The sequence below is a fragment of the Enhydra lutris genome, unplaced genomic scaffold (assembly GCF_002288905.1).
Source record: "Enhydra lutris kenyoni isolate GAN:26980312 unplaced genomic scaffold, ASM228890v2 scaffoldscaffold54, whole genome shotgun sequence".
NCBI lineage: Eukaryota > Metazoa > Chordata > Mammalia > Carnivora > Mustelidae > Enhydra > Enhydra lutris.
This window is the reverse complement of record NW_019154138.1, coordinates 8,930,584-8,943,912: the sequence shown is the minus strand read 5'-3', so window position 1 is coordinate 8,943,912 and position 13,329 is coordinate 8,930,584. Positions and strand designations below refer to the sequence as shown.

The following is a 13,329-nucleotide window of genomic DNA, read 5'->3' as shown; positions in this document are numbered from 1 at the left end:
GTCTCTGGGATAGATTCCCTGGAAAAGGGATTGCTGGGTCAAGGGTAAATCCGCCTGATACTGCCCAGTTGTGTCCGACAGGTGCCATATTCCCACCAGTGATATGTGAGAATGCACCCAGTGCCCAGGCAATTTTAAAGTACACCGGGGTTGAGAGCCTTGACACTTAAAAAACTAGCTATTAGAGAATTCAAAAGAGAAAAGTCATCCGAGTAGGTGGTGCCTGCAGGAAGTGTCCAGTGAATAGGCAGAAGCTTTGATGGAGAGAGGTAGATGGAGAACTGAGGAAAAAGGGCAGGAAATTTAGGGTAAGAGTAAGGCTTTATAAATAAAGGTTAAACCAGAAACTTCCAGCTTCTAAGGGTGGAAAAATCTAAAGGCTCCTTGCCTTCTACCTGCCTCAATTTCCATAAACCACGCAGCCTCTCCTGAGCAAAAAGATGGGAATCAAGGCTGGAGTCAAACACTTTAGTCCTGGGAAAGTAGGAGGACAAAAGGTGTCATCAGTACACACAGGGAGTAGAAATAAAGGCAGGAGGCCTGGGTTCAAGTCTCACCTGCCTCTTACTGCCTGAAAATCTTAGATGCATCAGTCTTCCAAGACTCATTGTCTTCCTCTGTTAAATCTGGAGAAAAATCCCCGCCTCACTCACCTCTCAGGCTTGTGAAGACCAGTCAGGAGAATGTCTGTGACAATTTTGGGGGAACTGAAAAGTGCCATACAAATGGGAGAGATTCTTACTGAGCAAGCTGGATTTGAATTTGGCTTGGCCACTTGCTATGTGACGTTTCTCAATTATAAAACAGAGATAATAACACTTATTTCACAGGGTTATTTTAAGAAGAAATTATATAATGCATGTAAAGTGTTTGGCACAGTGCCTGCCAAAGAGCAAGTGCTCAAAAAGGTTGCTTAGTAGTATTACCACAAGTAAAGTAGTAACTGACTGTAAAACTTTGGGCAAATAAATGTTCACATATGCTTCGCATGAACATGGAGAAAAGTGTGAAAGAAGCAGCAGATCAGTAACCCTGGTTACCTTGGGGGATAAAGTTAAGGAAAGAGAGTGATTGCTGGCTTTCTCTTTGTACAACTCTAAGATGTCTGGCTTCTGAGTCTGACTGGAAAAATCCAATGAGGCATCTCTGATGGGAAAAAAGGGGGATGCAGTTGAAAATGGGTACCCGGGAGGGCGTCACAGCTGTTGATGATATTCCCTGTCTTCACCGGGCAACATGCAATTCATTTTATTACTATTTACACCAGGAGTCAGCAAACTTATCCTGTAAGAGGCAGACAGTAAAAATTCCAGGCTCTGCAGGCCATACGGTCTCTGTCATAACTACTCAACTCCGCTATTGTAGCACAAAAGCAGCACAGACAATACATAAATAAGTGTGGCCACGTTCCAGTAAGACTTTAACAGGCAGCGGCTGGATCTGGCTCATGGATCATAGGCTGACAACCCCTGATTTACACCTTTATATATGTTATGCATAGTCTTCTTTATGTGTGAAGAAATTTAACAATTTAAAAATATCAAACACACATGCAAAAAAGCTTTCAAATCTGTTCCTCAAAATGAAAAATCCAAAAAGTATATTTAAACAAATGAATTCAGCACAGAACAATTCAATCTTAAATCTACAATCTAATCTTAACTAAAATCTTAAAGACACATTTTCTTCCAAAATTTATTTCATGTAAATTTTGTTTTCCTACTCAGTTCGCTCCTCTGCCTTCACCCTGTACTAAAATATTCACATCACACTTTATGTCTGCCTATCAAGGTGGAAAAATACAGTCATCAGCCCTTTGGTTTCTTTTTAAGCACTTGCCCCACCCTATACCCATTCTTTCAATGTTCCAACTTCTTCCTCCCTAAAATAATGAATTTAAGGTAGAAAGAAATGAGGAAGAATGGAAATTTACAAGAGAGCATGACTGATAATTGTTACCAAGAAAACATTTTCCCTTTTTGCTCTTAATAGGCTGTAAAGCTGATGCAATTAAACTATAACTAGAGCAACTCTGCTGGCATCACGGTCCTTCTGCTCCCGCAGCATCCTTGCACACAAGCACAGAGCCAGCATGCTCAAGACTGAGGGTAACTGCAGGCAGTCAGGAGCAAAAGAAAGGAGCCTGCAGGAGGACAAGCAAGCAGAGATGTCTAAAGGCTGGTGGGGGTGTTGGTGAACAGCGGCAACTGGCTGGATTAAAAAAAAAAAAAAAAAAAAAAAACCCTGTCAGGGTTCCTCTGATTTGTCTTTGCCAACACCGATGGAACAAAAACTAACTAGTATCTTAAAAAATAAAATTCTGGGGAGACCTACAGAAGAATTCCCACAACATCCTTACTAATTCAGCGAAGCAGCCAAAGCATTCAGCTTTCAAGATTAGTTGGGAAAAGAATGTAGCCTTTATGCTCACTCTTGTGACATTTATTACATACCCAAAATAACGTCCCCGTGGAAACATCAGCACTTAGGTCTTTCTCAAGTTCAAGCAATGAAGACGAAGCAGACAACTGACAATTTCCCACATCTCCCACGAAGGATCTCAGTGATTTTCCAGACCCACTAAGGTCACAAGTACCAGCACCCTTCCACCCTCCCCTGGCCCTTCCGTCGGGGCTAAAAGATCACGTGCTCTGGAGCCAGCCTCCCTAGGTTTGAGTCCTGACTCAACACTCAGCTGTGCCATCTGACAGTTTCCTGCCCTCTCTGAGCCTTAGCTGTTCAACTGTAATCAGGGGACAACAATCCTAATATTCGTTATGAGGATCAAGCAAACTCTGAAGTCTAGCCAAGTTTCTGACACACAGTAGTCATCAGTAAATCACATTTCTTATGGAAAGCAGCAAGGTTTTTTTGTTTCTGTCTCCCCAAATTACAAGTTCCTTGAGGCAAAAATCATGTCTAACTCATGGATGTAGCCCCAGAGATGGCCCAGGACTGGCTAGTGGGGCCCCCAACACGTAACTGTGAAATCAAGAGCCCACTATTGATACTGTTATGACAGCAGACGCCACTGGCTGGCCAGACAGACAGACAGCCAGCACTTTTCTTCAGCTGCACTCTTGGGGCTGCCCACTCTCCTATTCCATGGTCACCTGGGAGGTACTATGTGTCCAAGGTCTTGGAGAAGCAGCTTTGGGGATCGCTAATGATGACCAGACAGAATCACCCCTCACTTGGATGGCTCTTCATCACTGACTGCTCGTCAATTTCTTCCGAGCGCACTTAAAAAGTAAGCTAATCTCTGAGTGCTCCCGGGCTTTGAAGGTAACACTTATCTGTGTAAACCACACTTACTAACAGTAAAAGGAGCCATTTATGACCCAATGGTCAGCAAACTCAATCAGGAACTACTGTAACGGGTTTCTGTGTGACAAAGCTCTTCATCCTTTCCCATCCTGATCATCTCTGCCTGTGATGTGGGCTTCAGAGCTTGGTGAGGCAGACAAGCTGGAAAACCTGGGGGCAGGGAGACAGAGCAAGGCTGCTGACCTTCTTACAAAAACCTTCCTGAATTCCCAAGAATCAGGCTTGTGTCTGTCATTTACAGACTGCATCTTAATTCAAGGGAGGAAAAGAAGAATCGGATCCTGCCCCTGAGCCACCCAGCAGCAGCAGCACAGCCTTCCCACCAGTACTCACGCCTTGACATCTGCTGTCTCCTGGGACGTGCGTGTGAGGGTACGGGAACGCAGGCGCTCGCCCGCCTGCTGGATCTCCTGTAGGTTCCGTTCCACATGGGGAAGCTCGGAGATGCCCTCAGTCTCAGCAGCGAGCTGTTCAGCCTGCTGAAGGAGCTCACCAAACCCCTCAGTATCCATTGGAGTTGCAGATCCTAGATGGGGGAGGAAAAGAAGAGACCTAAATCTAGGGGTGGACAGGCTTCGAATGCTGCCCGAGTCTGTTATAAGCTAAATGGAACACGAGGAATTTTTGTAAACAGACAAGGAGACAGCTCATCAACAAGCAGGATTTGTTCCTGAACAGAGACCAAGAACAGGCCTGACAGAAAATGAGTCAGACTGTGAAGAAATAGATCATTTCTGTGCATATTGACAACCCCAAGATTGATTCCTGCCACCAGAACAAATACAAAGATACTAAGCTACAGACCAGAATTCCTAACTCCTTCCATAGACTCAAAGCTGACTAGGAAATGGAAACCATGGTGGTGACCTCTGGGAGCCTAAAGAACCACCACCCTGCACCTCCTCTTCCTCCACCTTTCTTAGAAAGACCCCACCAGGGGCATCTGGGTGGCTCAGTGGGGTGAGCCTCTGCCTTCAACTCAGGTCATGGTCTCAGGGTCCTGGGATCGAGCCCCACATCGGGCTCTCTACTCAGCGGGGAGTCTGCTCCCCACTCTCTCTCTGCCTAACAAATAAAATCTTTAAAAAAAAAAAAAAGAAAGAAAGAAAGAAAAAGAAAGACCCCACCATCCAGAGGGTGGGGCAATTTACAAGGCCCTAATCTCATATGATTCTCAACAACTCTATGAGGCTCCTGAGTGGACAGGAGAAGCAACTCCCATCCACAGAGCTGTCAGGTTCCCAGGGTAATCTCGGTGGCAATGTGGCTGGACGGACACAGGAACACAGGTCTCCTGACTAATCCTGTTATTCTTACACACCTGCTCCTGCACTATATAAAAGTCTTTTAAAAATTCATGTTCAAGGGGCGCCTGGGTGGCTCAGTGGATTAAAGCCTCTGCCTTCGGCTCCGGTCGTGATCCCAGGGTCTTGGGATCGAGCCCCGCGTCGGGCTCTCTGCTCGGCGGGGAGCCTGCTTCCTCCTCTCTCTCTCTCTGCCTGCCTCTCTGCCTACTTGTGATCTCTTTCTGTCAAATAAAATAAATAAAATCTTAAAAAAAAAAAAAAAATTCATGTTCAAGACTCCATTCACACATTCTTTAGCTTACAAGGTTACTGAGAGCAGAGATCTATGTCTGCTAGTTATGGATGACATTCAGGACATTATAGAATTTAATTGTTACTATATCTACTACTTTTAGAAATGCCATTGCTGGGGTGCCTGGGTGGTTCGGTCCATTAAGCATCTGACTCTTGATTTTGGCTCATGCCATGATCTCAGGGTCCTGAGATCAAGCCCCTTGTCTGGCCCCATGGTGGGCGTGGAGCCTGCGTAAGATTCTCTCTCTCCCTCTCCTGCTGCCCCTCCCTTACACCTCTCTAAAAAAGAGAAAAAAATGCCGTTGTTACTAATAATTATACTAATATAAATAGCAGCTGGCTTCTAGACCATAAATATTAACAAGACCACCTGTTTCTCCAACAGAGAAAAGTCCTATGAACAGTGTTGCTATTTAAAGGTTATTACACATTTATGAATCTTACACTGTACCATCCTTGTATAAGATTCTTGACCAAGAGTATGTTTTTAACTCTGCCACTACTTAAATCAACAGAACATAAACAGGATGAGCATCATTTAAAAAAAATTTACATTGTTAAAAGGTCAACAAAATTACTATTTATGAAAAACAATTCAGTTCTTTAAATAGCAGCTCTCCTTGATCATACTTTTCTTCATTTTAAACCCACGCCTTCTACTACACCTCTGAAATACCACTGCTCTACAACAGTAGTTACAATCATGATATAATACATAATTATATCCCAGCTATAGAGCAAAGGTTAATGTTAAAAGGGCATGGCTATCACCATAAATCCACAGCAGGAGAATGAGAACTTTTTAAAATGTACATTGAAAGACATTAACTTTAAAGGTAAAAGCACAAGGTTAGAACAAAAATAGCTCAGCGGGGGTAAACATAAAAACACTTCAGTATTCTCTAACCTTAATAGACAAAAAGTCATATACACACTAACTCTTTTCCTGAAGTTTTCTAGATAATCATTGTTCTGTTTTGACCCAGTAGAATGAGGCTGTAAATGGCCATCTTTACCTAAAGGAAATGGGGCTGGCAGAACAAGGAACACATTCTCCTGAAAAGAAGAAAGAAACGAGTATTTTAAAACAACAGCTCCTGTCTGATAGAGAAATGGTTTTCCTCAGAAACCAACAGAAGCCAATAACATTCTACTAACAGAAACAACGGTTACTCACCAGAAAGGGGAAAGAAAAGTAATATGCTCCCCCTTCCCCCCCACCCCTTTTTACTGTAAGATAAAAATAATTTGTCTAACAGAGCCAAGGAGCAGGAAATACTTTTTTTCTTTCATAAGGAAAATTTTAGAACCCCCCCAAATAAAGAGCTGAATGAAACAAACCTTTCTAAGTTTAAAAAAGAAAGAAAAAAACAGGAAAAATACATCTAACATTTTGCATCCGTGCCAGATAAATTCAGACAAAGGAAATGTTCAAATGACCTTCTCAAATGATCTAGCCATACAAAGACTTATAGAGTGATGAAACTGAATATAAATAATAAGTGCAAAATAAAGGTCATGATTTACTTTAATGTGGTCCAGTAAATAAATGTTTTAAAGATTTATTTATTAAAAAATAATAATAATAAATAAACATTATTTATTTGACACAGAGAGAGCACAAGCAGGGGAAGCCAGGGCAGAGGGAGAAGCAGGGAGCCGTGGAGCTGGGAGCCCAACGTGGGGCCTCAATCCCAGGACCCTGGGATCATGACCTGAGCAGAAGGCAGACGCTTAACTGACTGAGCCATCATCCCGAGCTTTAATCTTTGTCAACAAAACCTGTTCCTTGGCCTTCTCAGTGTGCGGCTGCCACTCTTCAGCTGCTTGGGCCAAAATCCTTGAAAGCCTCATCCAGGCCACCAAAGCCTTTCAAATCTACCCGCAAAATGTACCCAGAATCTACCTCTTCCCACCACCTCCACCCACTCAAGTCACTATCACCTCTTCCCTGGCCTCCCGGCTTTAGCCCTTGCCTCCTACAATCTATATGAACCTTTCAAAGGATCCTTCCTCTGCTTAAACCTCTTGTACAGAGTGAAGCCCTACACAACAGCCTTACCTCCTCTTACCTTCCAGACTCCTCTCCAGCCCTGTCTCCTTTTCTTTCCTGGGTTCCAGTCACCCTGGGGCCTCCAAGCCAGTCCACCAGTGAGTAAGGCACATTCCTGCCCTACAGCATTTGTACTCTTTGTCTCCTCTATCTGGAATGCTCCTCTCCCAGATACACTCCTAACTGATTCCCTGTCTCTCTGTTTCAGCTAAACTGTCACCTTGCCTTTGATGCCAGCCTAGAACAAAATACTTAAGAGTACAATCTGCAACCACCCTTAGCACTCCCTCATCTCCCTTATTGTCTGTCATTCCTGCTAGAATGTAAGCTGCACAAGGACAGGGTGTGCGTGTGTGTGTGTGTGTATGTGTGTGTTTTGTTCACTGATGAATCCCATGCTTGTGTGTGTGTGTGTGTGTGTGTGTTTTGTTCACTGATGAATCCCATGCTTCTAGAACAGTGCCTGGCACACAGTAGGTGCTCATTTGTTGAATGAATAGGAGGAGCTTTATTCTTCCATTTGTGGATAGTCTGTTCTTCTTGAAGGCTTCCTGCACTCTCCTGCCAAATCAGCACCCACTGGCAAGCAAAGACCAGAGCAAAAACATTCCCTTCCGACTACCAACTGATACTTAACATTTCTGAGGCTGCACAGCATAAGGCAGTGACAGTATAAATGGCATGAATTCAGATCGCACTTGGTCCAGACTAGTACTTCCCCTCTAAATACCCAGACAAAAACCAATGGTATTTTAGAGGAAAAAAAACAGACAACACCCCCGCCCCACCTCTGCCCGGCAGTTTTCAGGTGAACAGAATTCCAAACCAAAAGAATAAATACATGTACATAAAGAATTTCATTATATAACTTCAGAGAAGAAAACAAGCTTGTTCCATGTCTGTGTGAGAGAAAAGAGCTATATATTTAATACAATACTTGGGGAAAAAACTGGATCTGTCCTGCATTATATATAACTCACCCAGTGGAAATTAATTTATAAGTTATTAAAGTTTCCAAACTGTACTTTGATGTAGTCATCATCCCATTTCATTAAAATTTTTAAATTTATGGTTAATTTCATAAATTTAAGGACAATTCTTACCCCCTCCACAAAAATAATATCAATTCAGTCATAAAATATATGGGTTAAACCAACCAAATATCAGTTTGACTCAAGTAACTAAAAGCCGATCATGAAAACAACCTCACTAGCTTTGTCCAAGAGAGAACTTGGGGGTGGGAGGAATGAGCTTTGTGTTGGAAAATCTGGCCAGGACACATGCAGAGATGATGCCAGCTGCACCCTTGATGAGCTATGGAGGCGGAAGCCAGGAAGAAGCCACACGAAGGACCCAAGGAAGTGGAATGTAGAACAGTCAATGCGGCAAGATTGGGGCTAAATGGGAAAAGGCTGGCACCAGGGCTCCTCTGCCATCAATGACTGAGGCTGACTGAAGAGGCCTTCAGAAATACTGAGAGGTGCTTCAGAGAGCACCACAGGGTACTAAGGCCGTGGGCATCAAACCTCTCCCATGCCACTTAGCAGAAGTCCTACTGAGCCTCCACAGGCCTCCTCAAACACCACAGCAAACAAAAGCTTTAAATAGGAAAGCAAAGGTATCACTGCTGTTAGAAAGCAAGACTGGTTACTCTTGGGGGGAGGGGGCCAGTGTGACAGAAGGGAGAGTTCTGAGAGGCTGGTAATTTTCTGGGTTTTTTTTAGCTGAGTGCTGCTTAACATTGTGTTCACTGTGAAAAAATTCACTGAGATGGACTCAGGATTTGTGCACTTTTCTGAATGTGTATCACACTTCAATAAAAAACTTACTCCCAAAATGAAAAATAATAACCCATGGCTTTTCAGAGGCTACAGCAGGACACCCCATGTTAGAAATAAGGAATGTTCTTAGTGCAAAGTTTCCGTAACCCAGATCTCTTCACCACACGCAGAGGATGCTAAGAAAATTAACCAGAGAAAAAAATTAAAGCCCACAAGGTTTAGAGAGACTGCTTTTACCTACGGCTAAAATCAAGAGCTGAGCCGACTTCCATTTCTTCAAATTAGACAGCACTCACCTGTCATTCAGTGTCCCAAAACTGCCCCTTCTAGGCACATAAACATTCTTAAATGAGAGGGGGGGAAAAAGGTCTCTAAATTGCATATAGGATGAAATGAACTAGACAAAAAGGCAGAGCAAAAATGTATCAAATAATTTCAGTTCACTTGCTATTAATATGTCTTAATTATGAAAAATATGGTGATTTTCACATTCTCAATATAACTATGTTAAATATTTAATCAAGCCAGAAAAGAGTAGTGTAGTATAATAAAAAATTTATTTGGTCTTTGTCCTAGTTCCTGGCACAAAGTTCCTAAAACCCTTAGATTATCCTGAAGTTAGGAGTCTTTTGTAAGTTACAAGGAGGCCCCCTTGAGCACACTTGAGCTTATGTTAATGAGGTGACTGGGACCAGTGGGCTAGGAGCCGGGATAGCTTCAGGATGGGACCAGTCACCAGAAAGACCAAATGATTAGAGAGTTGGAGCTCTCAGCCCCAGCCACCAACCTCTGGGAACGGAAAAGGGACTACAGATGAAGCTCTACAAAAACTTTTTTAACGATGAGATTTGATGAGCTTCTGGGTTGGGGACCACATGCTGGGTCACACACTCCAGTTCCATAGGGGCCTTCCAGACCCCGCCCTCTGTATCTATCAGACTGCTCACCTGTATTCTTTATAATAAACTGGTAAACATAAGTATAAATATTTCTCTGAGCTCTGTGAGGCTCTTTAGCAAATTAATTGAACCTAAAAGAGAGACTTGCGGGAACCTCCCATCTACAGTCAGTAGCTCAGAAGCACAGGCGACAACCTGGCCTCCTGACTGGCTTCTGAAAGGGTCAGGGGTCAGGGGCTACACACTCTTGTGGGACTGAACCCTTAGCCAGTGAGATCTGATGCTCTCTCCAGGTACACAGTGTCAGAAATGAGTTAAACTCTAACAGCCAGCTGGTGTGCAGAAAATCTCAGAATTGCCTGACATGTGGAAAACCCACACATCAGGTGTCAAAAGTGAAGCTCTATAGTGGTAAAGCAGAATAGTGTTGAAAGTGAAGGAAACACACCAAGAGTATTTTTCCCTTGCAAATGGATAATTAAATATTCAAACTGCTAACACTTCTAGACCATTTTACATCAGTATTCTCAGAGTGGCCCCTTCAGGATTTTGCAGATGGTCTGATTCTTAGTTTCTTACAGTATTCATGCTTATTGTATTAAAATGTCTACACATCTGTTTTCTGGTATTAATTATTAGTTCATTAGTGTCTTTTCTTCTAAAGCATCAGCCACAAGTAGAACATGTCTTCCCACTTTCTCAGGGCTTTGTGGGCTCCCAAGCTGGGGAACCACTGAGCGCTTTAAAGACCACTGGGTCATCACAGAAATGGCTGTAACGCACTAGCTCTCTTGAAATAAGCCCATGTGACTTTCAGGATATACTTCCAAAAATCAGCACCTTCAGTGCCTCAGAGCTGACAGAAAACAAAGTTAAGTATGAAAGAGCCTCATAGTCATCTATCCTAGACCTGTCTACCAAGCTTTTCCCAGCTTCTAGCGTTTGAGACTGGCATCCTCGGGCAAGGGTCAGCAATCTTTTTCTGTAAAGGGCGGGACAGCAAATTATTTTAGGCTTTCAGGGCCATTTTCTGTTGCAACTGCATAATTGTGCTTGAAACTGGATAACACGTAAACGAATGAGCATGGCTGTGCTCCAATAAAATTTTAATCATGGCCAGTCACATATGAATTTCATATCACTTTCACCTGCCACAAAATATTCTTCTTTGAAATTTATCCCCAATGATTTAAAGATGTAAAAACCCTTGTTAGCTTCTCAGGCCTACAGGTTATACTACGCCAACTCCTGCTTTGCCTATGGTATCTGAGCTAGACTTGGTACAGTGCTTATCTTGGTTCAGCGCTTATTGGCTATGTGCCCCTGGCAGAGCTACCCTCACTAGACCTGAGTAGTGAAAACACTGTGTAAAGATTAACACAACAGGCCCATTGTCATTCCCCTGCCCTCTTTAAGCTGTTTATTTAAAGACTATATTTGGGGAAAGAAATCTGTTTCGTACATGAAATCTATCCAGGAAACGTTCTTTTGACCTAACGCACAGAATGCCAGAGGGAACTCTCTGCCCTTTTCAAGTGCAGAGCAACATATGAAACCCAGGTGCATTTTTCCTTCTCCTTATCCATAACCCACAATGCAAACAGGACAGTTACCCAAGGAATACGAAGGGGTAACAAAGAGATGAAAAGAAATAGCAAGGACCTCTGTCTTTCCTTCAGTGTTAAAGGAATCTCTCTCAGTTCACTGAACGGGCAAATGACACCAACTATTTTCCCTGCAGAATTTCAGTACACTCAAGCAATACTTCTAAGTACTCACTGTGAAATTCTAATCTTACCACACACCCAAATATACCTCTTTCAACTACAAAGATCCTGCAATCTAAAAAATGCACTTTTAACACTGCTATATTTTCATGGATGCTGTCGGGGGCGGGGGTTATATATGTCAGAGGAAATAACTAGGGCTAGTCATAACTCTTTCTTGAAAATATACAACAGTGTTATTCTTTTTACAATTATTTTTAAAAGGTTTATTGTGACAGTAAGATAAATAAAATACACACACACACACACACACACACACACACACACACACAAATATATATACATATATTTTAAACAGAATGGGCAAACAGGAGAAGACTGGACTTCGAATCTCCTGGTTTGAATCTACCATGTTCACTTACCAGCTGAAAATGGGTCGATTTACCCCTGGGATAAAATCCCAATCTCTCAATTTCCTCATCTACAAAAAGGAAATGATAATCCCTATCTACTTCAAGGGGTTGATCATACACAGAAAGGATTTTATAAACTCTACTGATTTATATCATTGTAAAACATTCTTAGCTTTTATTCCAAAGTTGCCAATTTGGCAACATTTTGTCATTTAATTATAAACATCTCTGCTTCAAAAATCTTCTAGGAAATATCTGATACCAAATTATAACTTATTTAAGCATAACTTCATATCATTTAGTAAAAACTTCTGGAAGACAGTACAATTTTTAAATGTCTATTACCCATTATCAAATCTGATTTTTATTAGAAATCCAAATTTCCACAGCAAAGGTATGATTCAAAAGAAATTTAGCACTGAATTTTGAGTAGAAATCTTGCCCCCAAACCTTATTAATTGGACTTGATAGGATTAAAAGACAAGAAAAGTATTCAATATTCAACCCCAAAGATTAAAAAGTGAAGCCTCGCTTGAGGTATCAAAAGCTTAAGACTGATTCTGCTTTCCTCTCTTCTTCTGAAAATGTAAACTATGGTTAGATAACTGTATCACTCCACTTTTTGCTGTATCTGTCAGCTGTCATTTATAACAACAACCAAAGAGAAAATTATATCTTAACAGATACTATTGTTTCAGCCGCCTTTAGGAAAAGGAAGAAAAGGAGCGAGAAAAAAAAAAATCTGTTGTGGATAATTCTTTCTAGTTCTGTGAGACTAAGTAAGAGAGTTGGATGTAATCATTATTCAGAAGGTAGACTTCTGAAGAAAACAAAGAACTAAAGTATCCTAGACAGAAGAGAAATTAAAGACCTGGGTGATTCAGTACTAGTACTGGCCTGGGTGACTCAGTGTTTGCAGTTAAGGAAGGCAAAGTATCAGCTTTCCGGATACATAAAATGCCTCTTATATTTCATCTCCAATGAGCAGAGGTGCAACCTGGCATTATAGAGAAACATGAAGTATCCACATAGGGAACTTTCTGATGAACTCTCAGCTGTCCAGTGGGCTGTCCAATCCAATAGCAGAGAAGAAGCTGGGCCTGGAATGGAAGAACTGTGTGATGCAGCCTGGCTTTGCTCCACACCAGCCTCTGACCCTGGGGCTTAGCCCTTCCCGGGCCATTTCCCCTTTCTGGATTCCAGTTCCATCACCACTGAGATGAGGGGGTTGGCTCGGGTAACTTCTTTTTTTTTTTTTTTTAAGATTTTATTTATTTATTTGACAGACAGAGATCACAAGTAGGCAGAGAGGCAGACAGAGAGAGAGGAAGAAGCAGGCTCCCCGCTGAGCAGAGAGCCCGATGTGGGGCTCGATCCGAGGACCCTGGGATCATGACCTGAGCCAAAGGCATAGGCTTTAACCCACTGAGCCACCCAGGCGCCCCAGCTCGGGTAACTTCTAAGACCTACTCCTCATGAACAATCTACAAATGCAGAATGTTTTAAGTTTAGTCTTTGAATTCACTTC

At 42.3% G+C, this 13,329-nt stretch overlaps 1 protein-coding gene across 3 annotated transcripts in view; it reads right to left on the bottom strand.

The window, feature by feature from the left end:
* The window catches only part of LOC111157322 (nucleoporin 93), a 109,997-nt gene that overhangs the window by 86,950 nt on the left and 9,718 nt on the right, over positions 1–13,329 (bottom strand). For all 3 annotated transcript variants that reach the window (XM_022518634.1, XM_022518635.1, XM_022518636.1), the window contains exon 2: positions 3,661–3,853. In XM_022518634.1, the coding sequence (XP_022374342.1) occupies positions 3,661–3,839 (179 nt within the window). In that variant the 5' untranslated portion in view covers positions 3,840–3,853. The remainder of the gene's footprint in view (positions 1–3,660; positions 3,854–13,329) is intronic.